Source organism: Pipra filicauda, unplaced genomic scaffold, assembly GCF_003945595.2.
Source record: "Pipra filicauda isolate LSUMZ 115617 unplaced genomic scaffold, ASM394559v2 scaffold425_size644529_pilon, whole genome shotgun sequence".
NCBI classification, from domain to species: Eukaryota; Metazoa; Chordata; class Aves; order Passeriformes; family Pipridae; genus Pipra; species Pipra filicauda.
In genome coordinates, this window is record NW_024104560.1 from 579,680 (window position 1) to 604,054 (window position 24,375).

General features: G+C 37.8%; 1 protein-coding gene across 1 annotated transcript in view; it reads left to right on the top strand.

The window, feature by feature from the left end:
- Positions 1 to 24,375, top strand: part of CD109 (CD109 molecule) — a 73,889-nt gene that overhangs the window by 31,805 nt on the left and 17,709 nt on the right. Inside the window, exons 9-27 of the mRNA XM_027745580.2 lie at positions 55 to 190; positions 1,036 to 1,145; positions 3,333 to 3,572; positions 3,906 to 4,007; positions 4,102 to 4,164; positions 5,618 to 5,794; positions 6,651 to 6,803; positions 7,379 to 7,453; positions 7,876 to 7,936; positions 8,467 to 8,602; positions 9,364 to 9,481; positions 12,207 to 12,320; positions 12,534 to 12,752; positions 14,250 to 14,394; positions 14,962 to 15,138; positions 19,160 to 19,241; positions 20,528 to 20,756; positions 21,297 to 21,462; positions 22,573 to 22,763. Coding sequence (XP_027601381.1) covers positions 55 to 190; positions 1,036 to 1,145; positions 3,333 to 3,572; positions 3,906 to 4,007; positions 4,102 to 4,164; positions 5,618 to 5,794; positions 6,651 to 6,803; positions 7,379 to 7,453; positions 7,876 to 7,936; positions 8,467 to 8,602; positions 9,364 to 9,481; positions 12,207 to 12,320; positions 12,534 to 12,752; positions 14,250 to 14,394; positions 14,962 to 15,138; positions 19,160 to 19,241; positions 20,528 to 20,756; positions 21,297 to 21,462; positions 22,573 to 22,763 — 2,694 coding nt within the window. The remainder of the gene's footprint in view (positions 1 to 54; positions 191 to 1,035; positions 1,146 to 3,332; positions 3,573 to 3,905; positions 4,008 to 4,101; positions 4,165 to 5,617; positions 5,795 to 6,650; positions 6,804 to 7,378; positions 7,454 to 7,875; positions 7,937 to 8,466; positions 8,603 to 9,363; positions 9,482 to 12,206; positions 12,321 to 12,533; positions 12,753 to 14,249; positions 14,395 to 14,961; positions 15,139 to 19,159; positions 19,242 to 20,527; positions 20,757 to 21,296; positions 21,463 to 22,572; positions 22,764 to 24,375) is intronic.

Consider the following 24,375-nt stretch of genomic DNA (forward strand, 5'->3'; position numbering starts at 1 on the left):
GGAAAGGTGTCCTTGGCTTTTCTGGCTCAACAATTCATTTTTTCTACATCGTAGATAAATGGATCTGTGAATGTAACCTGTAACAAACTTATGTTGCAAAACTTGAATGCTGAGCAGTCATGGCACCAAGGTGATAGTGATTACACAGAGCCAATAGAAATGATTGCGGTGGTCACTGAGTCACTCACAGGTATGTGGATGTGTGATGTCTGAGAGGAAGCCAGAGTAGGTGGTGCTGAAAGAGCTTACTGCTGTGTGGAAGAGCTTGGAGTGCTAGGAAAGCATCATGTGCTGATGTCAGCACAAACCGTCCACGTGTGAATGTATCATCTGAACTGTTGCTTGCCTAGATATTAAATAGTTTAACCAGCTGTTAATTTGGTTGAATGGAGTTTTATGTTAAATGATTTATTAAATAACCAAGAAATATGTTCAGATGGGAACTTAAAGTCAACAACTGATCACTTTTGATGAGAACAGGCATAAAGAATTGCTAGCATTAGCCTGAATCTTACAAATTTAAGCTGAACCATAAACTTACCTTACTTGTGTGTTTGTAAATCACATTAGTTGATTCTCTGGCCCCATGTTGTCTCCCTGTCTAGCCTCTTCTAGACCCACTGATTTGCAAAGTAAGGTTTTTTGTGAGTTTGTGTCCCGCTGCACTTGCGTATTAGAAAAAAACCATTTGTACAAAATTTCTGCCAGTCCCATAAACTAGGTTTCATTACAGACTTTCTGTAGAAACCCTGTCAAGGTGAAGTTGGTTGATTTGGGATTAATAAGTTCCTTCCTTGTGTCATTCTGGAGTGGAGCCCTACGTGTGGTACGTCTTATTTAGCGTTGTGGGAGGCAGTACCAGTGCATGTACCACCTTTGTACTGATGCGTAGCCGGAAGGATGAAGAGCGAGAGGAGTGGAAATGATGAAAACTATGATAGAATTATTTTTAAATCATGGACAGTAAATTTTATTGCTGCTAAAGTAATGTGTATTTAAATGCATATTGTCTGAACATATACAATTATTCAACAGGAATTTCCCAAAATTCAAGTACCATCATATTTCCGAAGCAAAGTGATTATTTTATTGAATTTCTGGACTACTCTAGAGTTATAAAACCTTCTCTGAACTTCATAGCTACTGTAAGTTCTTTTCTTTTATTATAATCTGTGCCTAAACAAATATGACATCTCCTGTATTTTTGCTTAGATGACAAAGTTTGCCTTGGATTTTTAAGCATAATTTACAGATTTGTTTTCAAATTACCTCTTTTTCATGACACGTATCAGCAAATACTAAACTTAAAGGCATTTGCTCTAGAAAAGTATAAATTGGCAGGGAATCCTGTGGTATTGGCAGGATATATTTGAGTATAGTTTGTTGACATTCTTACAGAAGAGAAATTTTTTGTTTCTAGCTGATTCTTTTCTGTTCAGTGACTGTGCTTTAAAACAACAAAGTAGTTACTGAGTTCCAATCCTCCTAATAGTATTTGCATATCTAAATGTATATATATATATACACACGAATATATACTTTATATAATGCATATATATATATATGCAAGCTGCCGTTACAAAATTCAGTGAAACTCATTAAACCACATTGCTCTCAAGTGAAAGTGTTGTTTTTACCTTCTGTCCTATCTTTCTCATACCAGTTGCAGTCCACTCAAAGAAGTATTTAATGTTCTTCATGCTGTTCATAGTTTGCATTTGGTATTTCTACATTTTGCAGAGGTTGCATATTGCACCACTGCATTTTGCTTGAAAAGGGGAATCAACTTTACAATTCCTGAGCCTTTACTGTATAGACCTAAATACCAGTAAAATAGGCTGAATATACACTTTCAGAGTAGCTTGGCTCAAGCTATAGCTTCATGCTAGCCTGATCATTTGGGCTTTTGTTTTTCGTCCATTTTATTTTCCTTGCCAGCATTCCATTTTGACTCCAACTCTGACCTGTTTTTTCCTCCTCTCCTAAAGATGAGCTGAGTGAGAAGTAGCTGAGACATTTAGCAATGCTTACAGCTGGCAGAGAGGAAGATATCAGTTATGCTCCCAGAGGAGCATGAAGGAACAACTGCTGCTGTTACTAAAAAGCAGAGATCTGCATATCTGTGCAGAGAGAGAGCATAAGAAAATAATGATGGGGAGGAGAGGTAATGCAGTGGCAGATATATGGATTGAAAAAGAAGAACATTAGTTCAGTGCTTTTAAATACAGACATTGATTTTTTGGAGTATATAATGCAGAATGAGAATGTTTTTAGAGTGGATGAGAATCTGCTTGTGTGTGGGGATAAAGGTTGATGTAAATTGTAAGAAGTTGCAGACTGTCAATTTTGGGCCTAGTTTCAGTTTTTTCCTCAATTCACTTGATGAATCCATAAACACATCTGACTCAGCACCATCCCTGCTCATCCAACTCATTTTCCTGCACGTGATGTAAGGCTGTCCTTTCTTGTGGTGGTGAAATACAAGTGACAAAATTAAATCGTCAGACTGCATAATTTACCTGAGATGCAGTAATTTTCAACAAGAAGAGTATTTGGAAGAGCTGAAAGTCAGGTCACCTTTCAGTTCTATTTGCTTTTCTGTTTCTCTTTTTTACCTCCCTGGAGTTATGAATCATTTTGTTCTTGGCTGACTTGCCTACCTGCAGTGCTTAAAAGGGATAAAAAATAAAGTTACTTCTGTGCAGTTTTGGTCATTGCAATATAAGAAAGATATTAAGCTATTGGAGAGTGTCCAAAGGAAGGCAACAGAGATGGTGAAATGCCTTGAAAGAAAGCTGTATGAGGAGTGACTGAGGGGGTCACTTGGTCTGTTCGGCCCGGAAAAGAGGAGACTGAGGGGAGATCTCATTGCAGTCTACAGCTTCCTTGTGAGGGGAAGAGGAGGGGCAGGCACTGATCTCTTCTCTGTGGTGACCAGTGATAGGACCTGAGGGAATGGCCTGAAGTTGTGTCAGGGGAGATTTAGGTTGGATATTTGAAAAAATTCTTCACCCAGAGGGTGGCTGGACTCTGGAACAGGCTCCCCAAGTGAATGGTCACAGCACCAAGCCTGTCAGAGTTCAAGAAGCATTTGGACAATACTCTCAGGCCCCTGGTGTGACTCTTGGGGATGGTCCTGTGCAGGGTTAAGGATTGGACTCGATGATCCTTGTGGGTTTCTTCCAACTCAGCATATTCTGTAATTCTGTGAGAGAAATCTGAGGATGCCTTTGTTTTCTTGATATGATGAATGCAAATATATTGTTAAATGTTGTGTTGTGTATGCATTTTAGCTTTTCTCTGTTCAGTGACTGTTTTCTTTTTGTTTTTAGCTAAAGGTGTCACGTTCTGATAGCAACCAGCTTACAGCTGAAGAGAGACAGAATTTTGTAACAGTCACTGCACAACAGTCAGATCTGCTTTTTCACCATTCTTCACTTTCTCACCTTGAAAATGAGGCAACAGAGGAGAGAAATCTGACAGTCCGTGTCCTGAATTACACAGTCCCAGAAAATGGAATAATTGATATTGAGTTTCCAGTCCTGTATGATACAAAAACTCTGAGAGTTCAGGTATTGCTTTGCCATATGTGGCTTTGGAGCATTGACACATTGAATTAAGCAGGCTTTGATCAATGTTATGCTGTTCCTACCATCTACAACAGCTGACGTGTCACCTATTATTATTTTTGTTACCTCATGTTTATGTTACAACAGGAAAGTGACAGATCCTGTCAAGTGGGATCTAATAATTGCACCAAGATATCAAGGGAAAAACCAAAACAGATACCTAAAGCAAGCAGTAAAGTGATCTTGTACTGCTACTAAGACTACCATGTAAAGAGTATGTGAACATCACACAGATTTTGCTGTTTTGTTGAGAGCTGTTTTTGCACTGTCTCACAGGCAGAGTTCCTCAGCAGCAGGACTGACATAGGTGTTTATGATGTGTTCAGCTCCCCCAGCCAGACTTACCTCCAGGTTAAAACAAAGAGCCAGGATATAAAGGTACAGTCTGAGACAAAACTTGCCAAGATAAGAACCGTTCAAGTTATTCATCATGTTTCCATACTCATGCATATGAATTGCATGTTTTTCCTAGGTTGGGAAGCCTTTTGAATTGAGCATTGCAAGCAACAAGCCAGTGAGAGAGTTCCACTATCTGGTAAGTCACTCGATGGGCACAGTCCCAGATGACTTTTACCATCTTGAGAAATACTCCAGTGAGGGGAATGTGATTAAACGTTAGAGATATTCAGCATTTTTTGTTGTGCTTTGTGAAAGAGGCGGCCCAAAAACTTCCTTTCCACTAGAATGCTCCTTTTTGAAAGAGAGCTCCATTTTGCTACCTAGGAGGAATTCCTGTGGCACTGTAAGGAGATGCTCTTAGGGAAAAGTGCGTCTCTGATTTGGGTGTTGGGTTATCTCTGCTTGCAGATGTGAGAAAACCGTAAGAGCAATACTATCTCTGACTGTGCAAAACATCTACAATGGGAGAAGGGACAGGGATTTCCCAGGAGCAGCCCAAGCTGAGGCTTTTTCAGCAGGTCTTGCAGATGCAGGTGGAAGCAGGGGCATGGCAGAGCCTGTATGCATGTTCAGGACTGTCAGGGCTGAGCCTGTGGGTACAGGGTGAGAAGACCTGCCTGCTGAGGAAGCAGATGGTCCATTGGGCAGGGTGGCATTGTTAACATGGGGATTTCATAGAAGCATTTTAAAATAAATGTCTTGGGTAGTGGCTTGTTTAGTTGCTGAGCTGCTCTACTGTATCTAGCAGCATCTGAATTGAAGGATTCATTAAATATACCATCATCAGTCTCCCATCCTGTCTTTAACATGTGCCTTTTTTGTTCACAGTCTACACCAGAGTGATTGTGATAGCTACTATCCTTTTTCTTTCAGAGACTTTAACAGTAAACTGAATAAGGAAAACCATATAAAATTTGGGCATTCATATGTATTTCCTAAAATAGAAACATCCTCTAGAAGATTTAAAATAAATCAGGTCCATGAATCAAAGGCAGGGAACCTCCTTTCATGGCTCTGTCTTCATTAATAAGTGCTATGATCCAGTAGCAACAGATTTAGAGTGAAAAAATTGATGCTGTGCACCTGAACTCCCAGTATTTTGAGGTACCTTCAGACTAGCTCTAATCTGTTCTGATAAAATGAATGCCTTCTTTTAACTGGAGCACACTACTGGGCCCCAGTTCACACTCTCTATGATGCAAACCAAAGTGTTCTAGGTAGGGGTGTTTTGGAGGTTTGCTTTTAAAACGATATGCCTGAACGAAACTCAAATGCTTTTATAGAAGACCCACATGAACCAACCCTACTACAGTTGTATTTTTATGTTCTCGTAGCATATGTGTGCATTTGTTGTAGTACATTACTTTTGCATAGTGATACAAGAATTAAAGCACAAAAAAAATCTATTACTGATATTTAAATGTGTTCCATGTCCATTTTCACAGAACTGGTCAACCATTTAGTGAAAAAAAAACCAAAACCACCACTGCTATATGTTTCTTCTTTTAACAACTACTTGTAGAAGGAATTGCTGAGCTTACGACATATTGAGATACCAACAGACTGAGTGATTTTTTTTTTCCCTTCAGGTATTATCTAAGGAACAAATTATGGGTTTTGGAACGAAGTCTGCAAAAACATTCACTTTAACAGCAGAAAATTCCTGGGCTCCTTTGGCATCTATCCTTGTATTCTATGTTGATGAGCTTGGAGTAGTTGTAAATGATGCTCTCACTGTCCCCATCCAGCCTGTTTTGGATGACAAGGTAACTACATTGAACTTGAGCCTGAAACTGTGGTTTTGTCTGGTTGTTGCATGGTAAATGGTGTTTTAGATCATAGGATTATAAATGGAAAAACTTTATCATTGCGGACCTAATCTGAGGCTTGTACAAGTCCTTGGAAAGACTTCTGGTAATACCAGTGCAGTTAGAGTCCAGCTATTGCCTATTTGAAAGAAATTTCTACTTAGCACTGTGTGTTCCACGTAATCAGACGCACGGCATCTCCTTGTGTTTTTAATAGTTTGGTCAATTACTGAGCCAAAAATTGCTTGGCATAGGTACTCCTGAGTGCTCAAAGTGTGGAATTGTAAACGTTTATAAAGAGCTTGTTCTAGCCAGGCAGTGGTCACACTGTAGGTAGATGTGATCAGTGTTTGTTTCATGTGACTCTGCATACTTTAGCTCAAAACAACTTTAAGGTGAGTGGGAAAACTGTTGCATCAAGGAATTGATTTTTTTCTAGTGTACCAAGATGATAGTTGGTCCATTGTGCAAATAAAAACATCACTGTAACTTTTAACAGGTAAGACCACCCAAAGGCCATCAACAGGTTCAAATTCTGTCTCTCCTATGGAAACTTTAACACTTACAACCAGACATCAGTAAAGAGGCTATTTGTCCTGCTGCATGAAAAATGTCTCCATGTGCCTCATGATTTATCCAAACTTTCAAATGTCCTAGGAAAAGGACTCTCAAAGGTTCAGAGTTCCTAAGAAAAGCAAATCCGTAGCCTTAAGTATAGCCAAATAATCTAAAAAAAAAACTTCCTTGGGATTGTTAGTGGCTGTAAATATCACTGTATATTTTAAATCAGTGCTGTTTTTTACTTTTTTTCTAGATTAAAATCTCTTGGAGCAAAGATAAGGTCAAGCCATCTGAGAAAGTCTCCCTTAAAATTAGTACAACAGAACCAGGATCAATAATTGGACTTGCAGTTGTTGATAAAAGTACAAAACTTCTAGGAGAAAGTAGTGACCTAACAGAAGATGCTGTAAGTACATAGGAAATTAGAGATTTTCATTATTGTATGCTTATGGAAATGTTACAGATTATATGCTGAACAAATAATGTTCTTTGGGCAGGATTTTCAGTATGTAATCTTGCAAATAATTTTTACTTCTGCAAGTAACATGAACAGAAAAGACTGTAAGGTGTACATGGTTAAAGGCACAGCATTTCCAATACCAGTTAATATTCTATTGTTCTTCCATTTGATAACCTGCTCGGTTAAGTCTTGACAGTTTCTTTCAGGAAAGACAAAGAAGTCAGAAAAAAACTCTAATGATTTGTGCTTTGTGCACTCCAAAATTAGTAATATAAAATAAAGAATTTTATTCTTTAAAGAGCAGAATAAATTATTCACATTTTTTTAATTCCTTTTACTTGCTCTAGTGCATAACCATTGCAGCTTAATTCTCTTCATCCTGTCACAGATTGTTTTCTCTTTTCTCTAAGTAAGCTACAGCTTGTGGTACAGCTCCTACGAAAGAGCATCTACAACAGTGAAAGTTTTGAAAAATGTGAGTTTGCATTCACTCTGAATGATTTTGGTGTTTTTTGTTTTAGGTCCTCCATGAGCTCAATTTATACAGCACAGTGCAGTATTTTCCCCTGGTCAGAGGTTCTTTTGGTGTATTTCAGGTACTTCTTTTTTTACATTATAACCTGGCTTTTTTTAACTGCTTAGTGATTTGCACATCACTTGCTAGAAGAAAATGTACTTTTTTAAGTTTGGAACTGTAGACGGTGTACTGTTTCCATGGCTTATATGGGTTTTGAATTGTGAAATTTGTTAATATGTAAATACTCTGAATGCAAGTAAATATGTTTATACTTCCATAAATACATATTGCTTTATGCTTGACAGAATCTTCCCTTTGAAAAGTTTTCAGTCATTCAGATTTATATGATCTCTGTTTTATTAGTTCCTGTATATTACTTGCTTTAGTTCTATGATTACTTTATGACTTTATTTACATAGAAAGAAAGGAAAAGAAAATAGATAAGCACTGTTGATGTCCTTAATGTCCTGTATTGAGATATACTGTATAAATTTTATCCAGAAATGCAGCCTTTGGGTATCAACTGATGCAATTCTTGAGGAAGATAAGGAACATTTTCTTTGTAAGTAATAAAATAAATGTATTCAAATCTAATTTACTGAGTGGGAAGGAGATACATGGGTTAGGGCTCCTATTATGTTTTACTGTACTGCATACAGGCTACATCCAGCCTTGCAAACCATTCAAAAGTTCAAGATTTACAAATGCATACAATTAGTGTTTTAAAAACTTCCTTTTTGTTGCTGTCCTGAGTGACACTTAAAGGCTTGAGGGTGAATGGAGTTTTTATTTGCAGTTCCAGTTGATATATTTTGCAAAGGTATAGTCAAATTGCACCAGTTTCGTAACCACTCCAGAAGGGCCATGTAGAAATTTAAGTTTGCATGAAAGTTTTTTATTCTTAAAAAAAAATAAAAGACAAACAAAACCCCAAGAAAAGAAATGTCCTAGTGCCAGAGTAGTCTTATCCTATATAACAAAGCTATAGATTATACTCCAAACACTGTTTTAATTTGAATTTTCTTAACTGCATTAATTTGGTTTTTCTAAATATAGGTATTTGTAGGTAGGACAGTGTTTTTTATTTTGTAGATGGTGGAATGATACCTATAGAAGATGGTTTTGGTGATGATATGCCAGTATCTAAAAATGGACCTCCTGATTTCAGCAATCTCTATGTGAGGACACATTTTCCAGAGACTTGGCTTTGGATCGACACTAAAACTAGGTATAAGATTAGAAGCAAATGGAAACTGATTTGCATTTGCCATTGTTATTTTGTGGGTTTTAGTAGCATTCTGCACTGATGCTGAAAAACACTACTTAACGATGTAGTAGTATTTATATTCTGCTACCACCTAGAGGCCTCAAGTGAGATTGGAGAACCAAAAAATGAGATGTGCAACTGCACAAAGGAGGACTATGCCTGACTGAAGGCCTAGGAGTTTCAATAGAACTAGATAAAAATCCCCAAGACAAAAGGAACTCTCCTGCTTTTACAGATGGGGAGATAATGAACAGGGAGACCCAGCCTTTTTCTCTACAGTACATAAGAAGATGGTGATTAACCCAGAAAGGGAAATCTGTTGCTATCTGCACGTAATTCCATGAGCAGTTCAAACTGTTAAATGATGGTGAAATCTGACCTGTGTTATGAAGCATAAATCTTGTATTCTTCTACAGCTGAGAAGTTCCAGAAGCAACCATCATCTGGGCTTGTTTTAGAGAATCTGTGAAAACGGATTACGTGTAAAGTGATTCAGTGTAATTACCTTCAATTCATGTAATTTAAAATAATTTAAATTTTGTAAATAATTTTGCTCCCATCACAGTATTTCTAAATGATTAGAAAATGAAAAACAGATAATGAGCAGCTTTTCCTGCCAGGAATTTGGACTTAGTTTTTCATGCATTTTAAAAATACGTATCCACTTACTGATGTTGGTAAATGGATAGTTTTGAAAGTCTGCTCTCCCCTTCTGCCATCAGATCTGACACAGAAACCACAATGGAAGTCATTGTACCTGATACCATCACATCCTGGGTTGCCAGTGCTTTTGTGATGTCTGAAAACAGCGGGCTTGGAGTGACAGCAGCTCCAGTGGAGGTACTAAAGTGCTACGCAGTTTGCCTTTGAGGCTGTAACACTGTAGGTTGTTACTGGCAGCTGTATTTTAGGTCTAACATCAGCCATCTCCTTATACTAATGAAGAGATTTAGAGGCCGTGTGTATTCAAACTGTAAAGAAAACGTCATCACTGAAGGCATATGTGATACTGTATCTGCCTTCCCTTCCTGCTCATATAAATCCACACAGATATTTGGATACTCGTTTCTGTTCGAGCAATTGTTTTGTTAGAGTACTTACAGGATGTGCCCACTTCAGAATCTTCGTATACAGAAAGGGGCAATGACTGCCTGAGGACAGTGTTCCATACTTTCTGCCCAGAGCGCGTTCCATGAGCTGATAAGGCATACAGTGAGGTTTGCACAGACTAGCTGGGATGGCACAGGCACTTTGTCTGCTGCTCTGCTAACACTTACCCCAGGAGGGAGAATGGAAGAATTGCTCAAAGACTAAATTGCTTTCATTTATCTGTCAAAACCAGTCTTGGAGTAAACATGTGTGCAACCTGCTCTAGGTAAACCTGCTTTAGCAGGGTATTGGACTAGGTGCTATCCAGATATCCCTTCCAACCCAGCCATTCTGAGATTCTGTCATAGGTGCTAAATTTTGGATGCCTTTGCTTGAGGAGCAGAGTGGACACTGAGAGGTAGCCATGGGATGAGATGCTTCTTGCTGCCAAATTCCTGTCTCCTGAGGCTCTTTTTGTGCTTCCAAGTGTCCACATAGTTTAGCAATTTAAGCTAAATTCAGCACTCCTCAGATTAGATCTCTAATCTGAGATTCCCAGTGCAGTACAGGTGCAGTTGTCCTAGGCTCACTCTATGTTCAAGGAAATCTCTTGTTTAAAATAGGAATTAATTTTTCGAGTCTCATTTAGCTAGTCTTTTACATACTATGAGTAACCTTCTGAAAGTAGTTATCTCTCTCCATTCTCCAATTAAGTACCTAAATTTAGAAAGTTTGAGACTGCAGTACTGGATCACAGATTTCCATCTTGATGCCTGGACTAGCACAAACATAGCTTGGAGACAGCCATTTACCCACTTTAAGTTCTCATGCCCTCAAATTCTTGGGGAAGGGCAACTTTTGAGATCCAAACTGAGATCTAGATCCAGATTTTGTAGTTGGCTGCTATACCAGACACAGAACATGTGCTTTGAACATCCCGATTTAACTCCACCACAGAATTTGGAGCCTGATCTGGATTTTGAGGTTAAGTCTCCTTTGAGACTGGAATCATGATTCTTGTTTCTTTCACTTGGCTTGGCAGAGATGGGAAAGAAAGAAAAATAGTTTTCTGGTTTAAACTGTGTGGAAATACACACTTGGCCTCTCATCCTCAAATCTGAGAAGGCCGCAAGTAGAACAGATGTTGAGATTATTATTTAGCTATAATCACCCACATGCACTGTTCAGTACGTCACCCTTGCTGGGATGTTTAGATTGAGCTTAGAGTTCCATATGGCCGAAACATGTTAATCAGTACCATACAGAGAGTCAAATAAAAGAAATACATGGAAAGTGTAATGGGGAAATAAATAAGAGATATGTGCATGCTTAATGTCATTTACTGCTATGCATCTTGGGCTTTTCTGACTTCTACTATACAGAATGTTGATAATTTTACTCAGTTGTGTTTTATTGTAATATACTGGAATATTCCTGAGTGTAAAATTTTAGTTTTAAAGAAAAGTAAAACAAAAAAGACAAAGAAAATAGGTATATAGGGAAAACCCTGACTAGAAACTAATCAAAAAATCTCCATCAGAACTTCTCTAAAGTCTAATATCTAAAGAAGTTTTTGACACTGAGAGCTTTAGCAAACAAGTTTTCTTTAAAAAAAACACATTGGAATAGATACTAGCTAGAAAAGAAAAGCTACGGGGTTTTTGGATCTGAAACTCAAAACACTTGGAAGAATTTCTTTAATGAAAACCAAATTAAAACCATTTTTAGTTGCCATTTCAGTAATAAAGGATTTCATGTCTCAGTCATTCTTACTGTACAGATGTTCATAAACAGTGAAATTTTGATCCCATTCGACTGGATGAGAGCTTACCACTGACTTCTTAGAGCCAAGATTTCTTCCAAAAACCTCTGTTCACAGATAAAAGTAACAGCTAGCTGGTGTATTTCTGCAGTTTTTTCTTTTAATTAAGAAAATATGTATTTTTAGAAATATGACTAAAGAACTTATGCCAAGGTTAATATTAAAAAATAAAAAAATCATTCTAAGGTGTTATTGAATTATAAAATTTGGGAGAGTTAGTTATTTTGTATTCCAGCATGCATTTCTCTATTGACATAAAGACAGGGCAACTGACAGAGTCTTAATCATTCATTACCTATGCACTCAAAACAATTCACATTTACCTTAATGCAATCTCAGGACAGATCACAACTTCCAAACTTGCCAGGTGAGAGACTCTTAGCTCTAATTCAGTTGCCTTTGTTGAGACCTTGCCCTGGCAAAGCTGTCAGCAGCTCTCATCTGAATGGTGCCTCTGAGTTCCCACAAAGGTGCTAATGACCAGAAGCCTCTTTGCCTTCTGTTTCAACCCTGCAGTAATACCTTTAGTCAGCTGTAGACTACAAGGAAACATACTCTATCATCTGAATTTAAAAGTGATTGGAAGATATGTTGTATAGTAATTTTCTTGCTAGTATCTGATTGTTGGGGCTCAGTGCTGATTTTGTTTTGCAGCTAGAAGCTTTTCAACCTTTTTTCATTTTCCTGAACCTTCCATACTCCATCATCAGAGGAGAGCAGTTCATTTTGGAAGTGAACATCTTTAATTATTTGAAAGAAGAAGCTGAGGTAAAATAACAGTCTCTTTATCTTTGAATGTTACTAGATACTGCAGGGTCTTCATCAGTGGTAGAGACCAGCTCTTTCTTTTGTGAGAGCTAGAGTATTTCCTTTAGTGGACAGACCATAAAGCTGTTTCTCTATACACAAAACAGGTGGCAGTTTATGAAAGCAGCTTTTCAAAATTAACACTTTGTATTGCAAATATTACTGTATTTACAGGTTACTGTGATCCTGGATATGAATGATGCTTTTGAAATTATTCTAACATCAAATGAAATAAATGCTACAGAAAATCGACAGTCTATATCTGTACCAAGTGAAGATGGCAAAACTGTTCAATTCCCAATCAAGCCAAAACAACTGGGAGAGATTCCCATCAAAGTGACAGCAATATCATCTGCTGCTTCTGATGCTATCATTCAGAAAGTTTTAGTAAAGGTAAACAGTCTTCAGCTTGGCTTGTTCCTGAAGTAAATTGTTCCTTGAAATAGGCAACAAAGTGCAGCAAAAAGGCAAACCTTTGTCTGCCTCTTGCTCTGTGAGGTTGGTTTGGTGTCAGGTGGCTTTAGGTAGAAAACACGTATTTTAAAATAATTTCTCCTTTAAAATTCTTCAGATCCCCTTCCAGGAATTGACACGTAGATCTGTTCTACAACACATATTTAGTCCAGTGCTTCTGAAAGCAAGGTCAAATGTATTTGTGCATCAGTGAATGCCTGGTGCTACAGCTAGCTTAATAATCTGTGGAGAGTGGACCTAGTAACTGTGTTACGGATAAATACAATCCATCTTACCATACACTTGGCTTTTGTTCAAAGCCTATTTTATATGAACATCTCTGTATTTTGGTACTGGTGCTGGATTTTTAGCCTCCAGGCTTTCTGATAAACCAGAAACTGATAAGACTTGCTTAATTTAGGATGTTAAGGTCTGATTCATGTTAGGCTCCATTTCAGTGGAAGGTAGTAGACATTTGTACATCTCATCCTAGAATGAATGCTTAATATCATAGAATCAGAAAATGGTTGAGGTTGGAAGAGACTAGTCCAACCTTCCTGCTCAGGGCAGGATCAACTACAGCAGGATACTCAGAATCCTGTACAGTCAGGTTTTTAATATCCCCAAGAACAGCCCCTTCACAGCCTCTCTGGGCAGCTCATTCTAGTGTTTTAACACTGGCACAGAGGAAATCCCTTTATTTCCTGTGCATTGCCTCCTTTCTGCTACTGGGCACCACTAAGAAGAGCCTGGCTCCATCTTGTTTACGCCCTCCCGTCAGGTATTGATACACGTTGATGGGATCCCCCTGAGCCTTTTCTTCTCCAGATTGAACAGAGGCAGCTGTCTCAGCCTCTCCTTAGACTGCTTAAAACCACTTCCCTGTAGGGTTGTGAGCTGTTTTCAGGTAGAGCCACTTACTACCCTTTCTGTTGAAGTTCAGTTGTTGTGCAGAAGAGAATAAGAGTCCAGTACACCATTTATTTTCTCTACTTCAAGGACAATTTTTCTCAAGGTATTTTGCATCCATGAGGAAATGAAACCTTTATGGACATGTACCTAACTTCAGTTTAAGTCTTTCTTGTACCCCTCAGTACAAGCTGTAGGACTGTAGCGAACATGAAAGGCATCACCTCCAGCCTTGCCTGTGCCTTGGCATGGAGCTCACTGGAATCAGAGATGCTCTCACTGACTTTGCAGGTGTATTTTTATAATTGCTACATGGGCTTGAAATGCAAATAGTGGAGGTGGGTCTTTATGAGAAAAACATCTCTGTGTCAGTTTGGCTGGGCCAGTAGCTCAGGTTCTTGATGTGTTAGCAAGCAACCCAAAACACCTGACAGTGTTTTAGATCCTTCAGTACAGTAAGCACAGAACTTCTGTCCTAAAAGCGATAAACTGATTGAAATTACAATAATCCTATCTTTATCTTGATAGGCTGAAGGATTGGAACAAACATATTCTCAGACAGTTCTTTTGGATTTGACTGGGAATAAGCGACAATCAGTGTCAAAAGCTTTGGATTTCACTTTTCCTTCTGACGTTGTAAGTGACAGTGAGAGAGTGCAGATCACTGCTGTTGGTAAGAATTACCTTATTCTGTTTCCATCTTTAGGGAATGGCATTAATTTTTATTTAATTGCAGTATTAATAGGTTGAATCATTAGTTCAAAGGAATTTACCGTCATGCATTAGACTAAATTTCAGAAGACATTATGGATGGACTGTTTTATTCCTTTAATTAATTTATGATATTATGCTGTTTGTATGGTATTTTCAGAGTTAGAGAGTTGGATTTTAATCAGGGGAGGTCCTGCCAAGTTTGCTAGTATCCTGTTTTAATTCTACTATCTGCAGAATAAAACCTATAACCTGACTGATAATTGTTTCCTGTGACACTTGGGCTTTGATAACTGTAGGTGAATTTGAAATTACTCTGTGGTTGGAAAGGTCTGTAGGGATCTGGGTCAGTGGGCATAAAGTCAATGAGAAGAGTAACTATTTTTTGTGCCTGGTTAGTGGTGTTTAGAAGAAACATTCCTAATACATCATATTTTCTCCCAGCATAGATTTCACTACCCTTTATGTGTGAGATATGCATTTATTTGCAGTAAACTTTAATTAATTTTGATTAAATTTTATCTTTCAGGTGATTTACTTGGACCTTCTATCAACGGTTTGTCATCATTGATTAAGATGCCTTATGGCTGCGGTGAACAGAATATGATCAACTTTGCTCCGAATGTTTATGTTTTGCAATACCTGACTAAAACCAGGCAGCTGAGAGAGGATATTAGATCAAAAGCTGTATCATTTATGAGAAAAGGTCTGTATGTGTAAAAGAAAGATGGTAGATTTCTAAGAACTCTTACTAGTAGAAAGGTATCTGTGACTCTGCATTTAATGTTTGAAATATTGCTCTTCTGGTGAGATGAGAACTGGAAGAAAAGCCCACTTTTTCGTTCTTTTCCTCTTTTTTCTGGGCTGACAGAAGTAGACAGCAAATTTTTTTGTTTACAACAGCATGTTTGCTCACAAAAAACCATGTTTTTATATAATTGCTTTTTTTTCAGATTTCCTAGATGGTGGTTATTTCTCATTTGATAAAACTACGTGTGAGCAAACATTACTGATTACTGCCTGAGGCACGGAGGTTGAAAATTAGTCAGTGAGCAGAGTGAACTGTATTCATCCCATCTGTGTATCTGTCTTCGGTGACGCCACCCTGATCCTGACATGTCCTTGTAGAGCTCAAGGAGTGGCATTTGCTCTGGTGGCTGACTTTGATTCCTCAATGTTTTAGACTTGCTCAGAAGTGAACTCTGTGCTGGAAATCAAAAGCTGGAACAGTATAGTTGGGAACTGTTGTATATTTTAATCGGGAGATACTCCAGGGCATCACAAAATGTGGAGAACATAGTTGCTCTGTGCTTCTCTATGCCTTTTGGATCAGACAGCATCCAACTGTGATGCACCACACTCACCACCTGTCAGTCTCCACGCTGAGAGCCTGGTTCACAGAGAGCAATGAGACCATCCCCATGTGAGCTACACCCCTACTAAGGCATTGTGATGACAATTTCAGTTTTTATTTACTCTCTGCAAGTATTTTTTGTTTGATTTTTTAAAGTTGTTGACATTTCCCTTGGAAAAGGCACAGCTAAAAATAAATTTTCCTTTCATCAAGATTCCAGTTTTCTGTCAAAGCAGTTAAATGATTTTTTTTTTTTAAACCCTTTTAAAATTTTTTTAAAATCCTTCCTCCTACATGGTTTAGTTGAAAAGTATGTTGGGAAGGAAGAGATTTTGTAAACAACTACTCTGAAGTTTGTAAGCAGTCTATCACTCTTTTAAGCTTTAGCTTTAGTACCATAACTTTCTGAAGTTTTCCAATAGCCGATTTATTAAAGCTGTTTCAAAGCAAGTCAAAATTATAGGTTTAAATGTCACTTACGTACCAAGTGTTGTGTTTCTTAACTTCTTCCTGAGGCTTTGGATTGATGTACATGTTTTTCAACACCATAATAGCCAAAACAGCAAGTCTGCTGAAATATTTGTAACCTTAATATAGAAAGGAACCACAATCTAAAAAATACTCTGATGGGTTTTTTTGTTTTGGTTTGGTTTGGTTTTGCTTTATTTTAACAATTTATTTCAGTTGTTGCACTGACTTTAAAAAAGTGTAATCTTGAAGTTGAAATTTATCTTTAGTCTAAGATGTAATTTTTCTAAACTCAGTTTTTTAAAGGATTATCATGAAGTTTAATTTAAAACAGACTTTTTCACATCATAATTCACCAAGCATTTGAAAAAGTGACTTCAGAATCTGTAGTAAATGTAATTAATTTTAAGGCTAAAGGCTTGTGAGAGGAAGGGATCATATAACTAGAAGAGACTGCTATATGATCTTATAGGAGTTTTATTTACCTAGAACAAAGGCAAAGCCAGAGAAAAGTTGCCTTTCAAACATATTTCTTTAATTGTGGTAATGACAGGTCCCATCTTTAAATCACTTCTGAAATGAAAAAATTCCTGGTTGGTCTGAAAACTTTTTTATTAGACCCAGAAAAATAACGGGTTTGAGCAGTATTTCCAAGCTGTTTGAAATGTGAGACCCTTTAGTCTTTCACATATTTCTGAAGTCCTTTCCATCCTGATGCAGTCCTCTTTCAGTCTTGCTCAGTGAGCCTCCTACATCTCCTGGGTTCCAGCCAGTCCTCTGGGAGTACTAGTGTACATCTTCATAATAGGATCCTTCTTTTCCTTGCCTTTCCACTTGTGCATGTTGACATTTGAAGTATCATTTTTCGTGTCTGATGGAGTGTCCGTTGGAATGAACGCGGTGGTTCACAGGCTCCAGGTCTCCCATTCTAGCGTTTTCTGCAGCCTTCCCCACGTTGGATATGCTCATGTTTAGAGACTTGCGTGACTGCAACGGGGTTGGCATTGAGACAAAAGCACACAGACTGTAGGAAATAGCTGAATGATCTCTCTGTCCTCCCTCTGGTTCTGATCTTTCTGGTTGCTCCCAATCTTAAATTCTGGGATAAATTTATCCCCTGTTTGCTCCTCAGCAGTCTTAGTTAAGCAGGCTATTGGTCTTAGTTTAGTGCTTTTACACTACCAGGGGGGTGGTGATTATAATACTTATTGCTGGCCAGTTCTGCAAAGAAGCAGAAGACCTTGTTTTCAGGCCTCTTCAGATATTTCTGAAGAGGAAGCAATCTACTTGTATATATACATAAATTTGTGCTCCTCATAGAACATTATTTTGATGCTTAAACTTTGACAGTGACTTTTGTTTTCTTTGGTGACAAATGCCACTCATTCCTTCTTTTTTTTCCTTCCATTTAAGAGTGCTTTACTCAATATCATTAGCTGAGGTGACAGGTGTGTCTGTATGGGAAAGCTCCACCAGTTTTAGTCATGTAATTAGCCACTGTAATGCTAAATACATTACAACCCCCCTATATTTAAGTGAAAATTTCAATTGCAAACTCTTCTAAAGAGTCAAAAGCTAACTTTGATGCTACTGAGATTACATGGGAGCGTGCCCAAGAAAACTGTAGCAGTTCAGATTCGCACCTCTATATCTCTCTTCTGTTACAGAGAGACCATGACTAGGATTTGGTTTTACACCGAAACTCAGATTGAGGGACCAAACCATTTGTTCCTTAGTGATTAAGGCCATGGTTCACTCACTGTGTATCTATAGTCAGGATAGTATGTAAATGGATGATTAATCCTTTATCCGTGAAAGCAAGGAACATTTTACAGGAGAACAGTTGTAGCTGGATGCACCTCACGGGACGTATTCATAAATTCATTCATGTAGGACTTACTGATGTTGCCTGAGAGTTTTCTTTCTGCCTGTCTGATTCTGTATTGTGTCTATATCATGTTTTAGACTAATGAATATACTTTCCTAATTATAATAGCTAAAATAGCAAAGCCAAGGGAAAACATGAAGTGGGGGGGAAAGAAGAAAAGATGTCATGTGAAATGCTATAGATATCATTATTGTTCCAGATACACAAGTGGCAGGCAAAATTTAATGGAAGAAAGGCTTTAGATATCAGAAGCTACAATAAGTAATTTTTAGTGTTAATGAACATTGATTTTGTACTGAAGTCAGCTATTGAGTAAGGATGCTGCTGGTGGTTTTGAGCAGCTGGTGAGCCCTTGAAACCCTTTTATAATGGATGTTCCACAGTCAGGAGAAAGCTGCATTTGTTCCGGATACTGAAAAATCTTGGGATACATTTTAAATGCTTGCTTCTCAGGATTTCAGGATCTTCAGGTCTTTTGGCATTTTTCACTCATTTCAGAACAGCCTTTTCCAGCATGCTTTTTCTGATAGCTTGTCATTTGATTGGCAAAAGCCAGCTGCTGAAGGACCTAGTTTTCAGCAGCACGTGTAGCCTTGCCCTTCCAGTTGGAAAATACGTTTTGCTGGAAAGATAGAGCATTTCTGTAGGTGTGCAACTCCAGCTCCCCAGGATGATGAAGCACTGAACCCTAGCTGCTACTCTGCTCTGCTCTCACTGGAACACCTGAGTATGTTGGGAGCATGTCTCTCTGCACCACTGTCATGTTTGGGTGGCAGATGAAGAGCAGCAGGAGTTTATGGTTCTGCTTTTGTAGATGGATCCTTTGTGTTATTACTGCCCACTTTCTCATCATCTTCTACATGGCTTTGTGTGTTCCTGCATATTTGGGAATTTTTTTAGGAAATACAAGCTTAAGTTCTGCCCTTCTCAGCCTTAGAAAGTGCCTTGCTTCACATCAGCAGTTTGTGCTGGAAACCGCATGAGTGTTCAATACTAGTCTCTACTTTTCCACTTCAGGCTACCAAAGAGAGCTGCTTTTCCAGAGGGATGATGGCTCTTTTAGTGCCTTTGGAAATGAAGATCCCTCTGGGAGCACATGGTAAGTAGTTCTGCCAGAATCATTGTGGAATTTTAGCGTTTCAGATATTTTTCCTGTGTCTCAAAATTTTTTGTGAAGCTGGTAAAAATTTCCAGCCGTATTAGCCTTCTGCCTGGTTTTCATTAGGTGTTTAGGCCAACTCTAAAGTCTTTCTTGCTGGGTAACATACTGTGAAAGCCATTATTAGTGTAAAGCTTTTTAATTTTGCAAAAAAATGACTGATGAATTATTTTAACCAGGGGAATAGTCTGGTCTGAGAGTTTTTCTGTTGCTTTCCTGAAAGGAATGAAGAATAACAATTAAATTACTTATTCTTGCAGTTGACAGGAACCATTTAGGGCTATGTGATCATCACTGCTTCAAATAGATTTTCAGTTATCTCCATACAGGAAGCTGAAGACTGATGGAGACATTTCCTAGGGGGTGAATAGAGTTAGTAGCGATAAAAATTTGTCCTACTTACCTCTCTCACATTTCCTTTTATTGAGACTGTAAAAACAGCTGAAAAAGTCATTTCAGCGCTGAGTTTTGCTCCAAGAAGCATGGAGACCCTAGTCATGGAAGCTAGATAGATAATGGAGACAAGTTCCAGCACTTTATTCAGCTAACTCATGTCAAGTTAGTTTAAATATACTTATATATTTCAGTACATGCTTCTGACTTTAAATAGAACCATCCTCAGCCACTGACTGAAACACTGCTTCTGGAGTCACTGGGTATCTTTCATTGACATTAGAGGGGTTTGTCTTTGACTCAGTATAGATGGATTGGAAAATGAAGGTAATTCATCTGTACTAGCAACTCTAGTGCTTAAACAGTACAGTGACAGGTTACATGAATGCACATCTGGAAAGAAGGGAATCGAAGGATAACCTGAAATTATTAAAATAAAACAACAAAGATTGTTTCAAGGCTATCGTTACAGGGATAATGATGGTAATTAATATCACACTCATAACTGCATTGCTTTGTAAACTATAATATTTGCCTAGCAGCAGAAGGCAGGAGAGCAACATTTGAATACAGATATACATGTGCTGGCAGACTTGGATTTTTGACACATAGCAGCTGCAGAAGGGGTGATCTTTAGGAACAAGAGCATATCTTCATTTTTGGTGGATTAAACTTAGTCTACTTGCTTATCTGGGTGAGGCATATATTTTTCTCTGTTTGGGAGGTGTGTGTAGAACACCTTATGCTTTACGGTATTCTTACATCATCTTAAACTGTAATAAAGCTGTAATACCTGGCTAATTTTGTCATATTTGGTTAACCTTTTCCCCAAGGTTATCAGCTTTTGTATTAAGATGTTTCCTTCAAGCTCGTCCGTTCATAGATATTGATGAAGATGTGCTCATGGATACAGCTAAATGGATTGTCCGTCATCAGAAATTAAATGGAGAGTTTCATGAGCCTGGGAAAGTGTTACACAGTGATCTTCAAGGAGGCACCAATAATCCAATTACTCTCACAGCTTACATCATGTCATCCCTCCTAGGGTTCCCAGATAAACAGGTATTGGAATTCATAAATATAATTCATAATTACAGGAAAAATTCATAAATTGTTGTAGTACCTAGCAAACACTTGGTAGTTTAAAGACATAGAGGGATAAGTGAACAGAGACAAAATGTAACCTTACTTTGTTAAACATCCCTTACCTACCCAAAGCGATCCAAAATTTTGCTGTTAAGCCCCTCAATTTTATGTGCCTTTGCAAAATCTAAAGGCAGTTATCAAGGCTTTTAGCCAGAATATTGCCATGGCTTTAGTCCAAGAACTTACAGAGATATTTATGGGAGGAACTAGTCTTAGAGATGTTAAGTCATTCCAGTTGATTTCATTGAAATTACTTATGTTCATAAAAGGTGGTGCTAGATCAAAAAGCTAACCTTTGAGGTTTGTGTCTGTAACTCTGAAACAGAGATTTTTCAGTATTTCTTGGTGGTGGTTTGGTGCTAGTAATTTTTCTGTTTCTGTACAAATTTTTCTTTTACATTTAAGTATTTCAATATATATTTTATTCACATTCTTCAACATGATCTTCATTTCCAGCATGCTTATGCCATCAAGACTGCTACAAACTTTCTAGAAGATAAATTAGAAGAAGGTATTTCAGATAATTACACTTTGGCACTTGTGACATATGCATTGTCCTGGGCAAAAAGTACAAAAGCGAAAGAAGCACTGAATATGCTGAACGAGAGAGCAGAACACCAAGGTATTGCACAACTATCTTACACAGTTCTATAGGTGGATTTTTGTCACATTTAAAAATACCTATCATATATTGACAGCTGCCTATAGAACTCAAGTCTGTTTTGAGTTTGATATAGAGAATAATCTAAGAAGTTCCAAGACAGCTGTAATGAAAAGTGTCCATAAATGAATGACAACTCACAACAAAGCTTTCAGTCTCAGTTACCATGTTCGTGGTAGGAGAACAATGATGCTGTTGAACATGACTTGTCAGTTTTCCTGTGTTATTATGCACACTTGTAAGATCAGCCTGGTTAAAGAGAGATACTTGGATGAAATTAGCTATTCCGAAGTGGTTGGGAGAGATCAGGAGGGTATTGGGGCACAATTAGTTAGAATCAGTATTGAAATGGAGGTAAAGTATTGAACTTTCTGTAAGGCAGTACAGAGGTCTGTTGCACTTTCTCTGGGCACCCACCATCTCATTCTGTTTAACCTCTTTCAAGTTTAGCACAGCTGAATTTATTTTCCTAGTTTTGGGGAAGAATAGACTATATTGAGTATAAGAAATGAAAATTTTTGGCTCATAGTAGTAACTCACCTCTTGAAAAATTCAAAGGAATTAATGTTGTAGCCTGGTAACGGAGCCTCTTGAGCATCCCTCTGCGTTTACTGAGTTAGACCTTTTGGACAGTCACTTTTGGGAAGGGAAGAAGTCACTCTTTTGGGAAGGCTTCACTCAAGAACGAGTCTAGTGAGCAGCTCTGCTGCCTGAGGTGCCTTCTCTGGTCCTGAAGAGAAAGGAGCACTCAAACAACAAGGTGGGGTTTTCACTAGGACTCCTTTATGTGAGTACTTTAGGCTGACAATGAAAGGATCAATGTAAAGTTCACTGAAATCAGCGGGAGTGACTATTTGGACTCCAGCTTTTTTTGTATATAGATTCAGGCACTGCTGAGGAAGTGCTTAAGTCAGTCCTTTATGGGACACAGGCCTAAACATTAACACAATTTCATGCAACCTTTCTAGATCTCATATGTAAGCATTACTGAAGAGGACTCCCCTAAGTCTTTCACAGAAATCCTAAGACTTCAATCTGTGAATCTGAGGTTATTATTGGTTCTTTTTGCAGGTGAATTTCGTTTCTGGATAACACCTGCTTCTGAAATTTCTGACTCATGGCAGTCACGGTCCATTGATATTGAACTTGCGGCATATGCTCTGCTCTCTCACTTTCATCAAGACAGATTAGCAGAGGGGATCCCTATTATGAAATGGTTAAGTCATCAAAGAAATCACCTTGGGGGATTTTCATCTACTCAGGTAATATCTTGCCGTAAGGGGCTTTGTTATACTTTCCTAAACAAGCAATGCATATTAAAAGAAAAAAAAAAGGAAAGGAAAAAAAGGACTATTTTTTACATAATAATTACTGAATTTTGTTTTGCTGTAACAGCCTTGGTTATGTACAAGCTTGCATTCTTTGTGATACTGGAATCTTAAACCTGGACTACCAGTTTTAGTACTTTTGGCAAGTCTAAGAAAAAGACAATCAGAGGGAGACCTTGTTATATAAAATATTAATAATAAAACATCTTAAATTAAGAAGCAGTGATACCCATAGAAAAGTATTCAAACATATTTTCCAAATAATATAATAAATATCCATGCTTACTTTCTTTCCAAGGAGAGAAACCTCTTTCTATTCTTTCCATGTGCAGGTCCTCAAACTCCTGAAACTAAGCCTTTAACTAAGGGCAGTAGGTTTTAGAGAAACAGCCTAGCCTAGTGCCTCAGTTGGCAGTTGGTCTTAACTCAGTAATTTACTTTGTCCTCATTATTGTGCAGATTTTTGATGGACCGTGAAATCTGGAAGATCTTCATTATCTCCAGGAGTTTTCCATGTTATTGAAGCCACATCTTGTAAGCGATGCTGGCATCCAAAAGAATTAGATAGTAACTTGGATTGCATTAGTTTAAACTAGCTTTTAAATTAGCTACAAATGCTGGTCACAGTGAAATGTCACAGTTCATCACTCTGCTTAGTACCAAGCTGTACAGGCTATCCTTCATTATTTTCAAAAGTTTGTTGGTATTAATCTGAGAGAAATGAGTTCTACTAAGTAAAATGCAATTTAAGAACCAGCCTGGTTTCCCTGAGGTATTAGGATTTTCCTGATGTGTTAATTCTTTCTTACTATTTGAAGAGGTTGTTCGAGGCACTGAATGAGTTGAAAAAGCTTTTCTCTCTTCTCTGGAAACCTTCTTTTTCCTGGGGAGTTTGAAAATTCAGCAATGTACCATTTACCTCTGAGGCTGAAATTAAGAATTTAATTTAATCCTTTTGTTCTTCCATACTCTAAACTGTTTTGATTTCAAAATTACTCTAGTGTCTCAATAGATACTTTTTAAAATTTGTAGAAATGACCCCATAGTTTTTGTCAGCTTCTAAGATTACTTTAAAAAATATCCTTCCATGAATTTATTACATTAGAAACTTAATATATTGTTAAACAATAAGGAGGAAAGTAATCGGTTGCATGTGTGATGCTTTGTAAGTTAGAATTTGATAATTCACTAGAATTTGTATACGTGATATATCTTACTATGAATTTGTAATCAGTATATTTTGCTTTATAATGCCTTTACTGTTTGGACACAAATGTACATATTTCATATATATAGAGGAATACAATTAATACAAAAAATAGCACATACATGAATGTAGATTTAAATGATAGAGAGAAGTAACAAATTCTGCAAAGCCTGTGTTGCTGGGCAAGAGAGGCCTCTGAGTCTGACTTGAAACCATATTCCCTAACTTTTCAGGTTGTGTATTGTCATGCTGAGCTGTGCACCTCAGCTGTGAGTGTTGCCTGGTGAAGAGCCTTAGGTGTGCCTTCTGCTTTAGAGCAGCCAAGGAGAATATTTATCT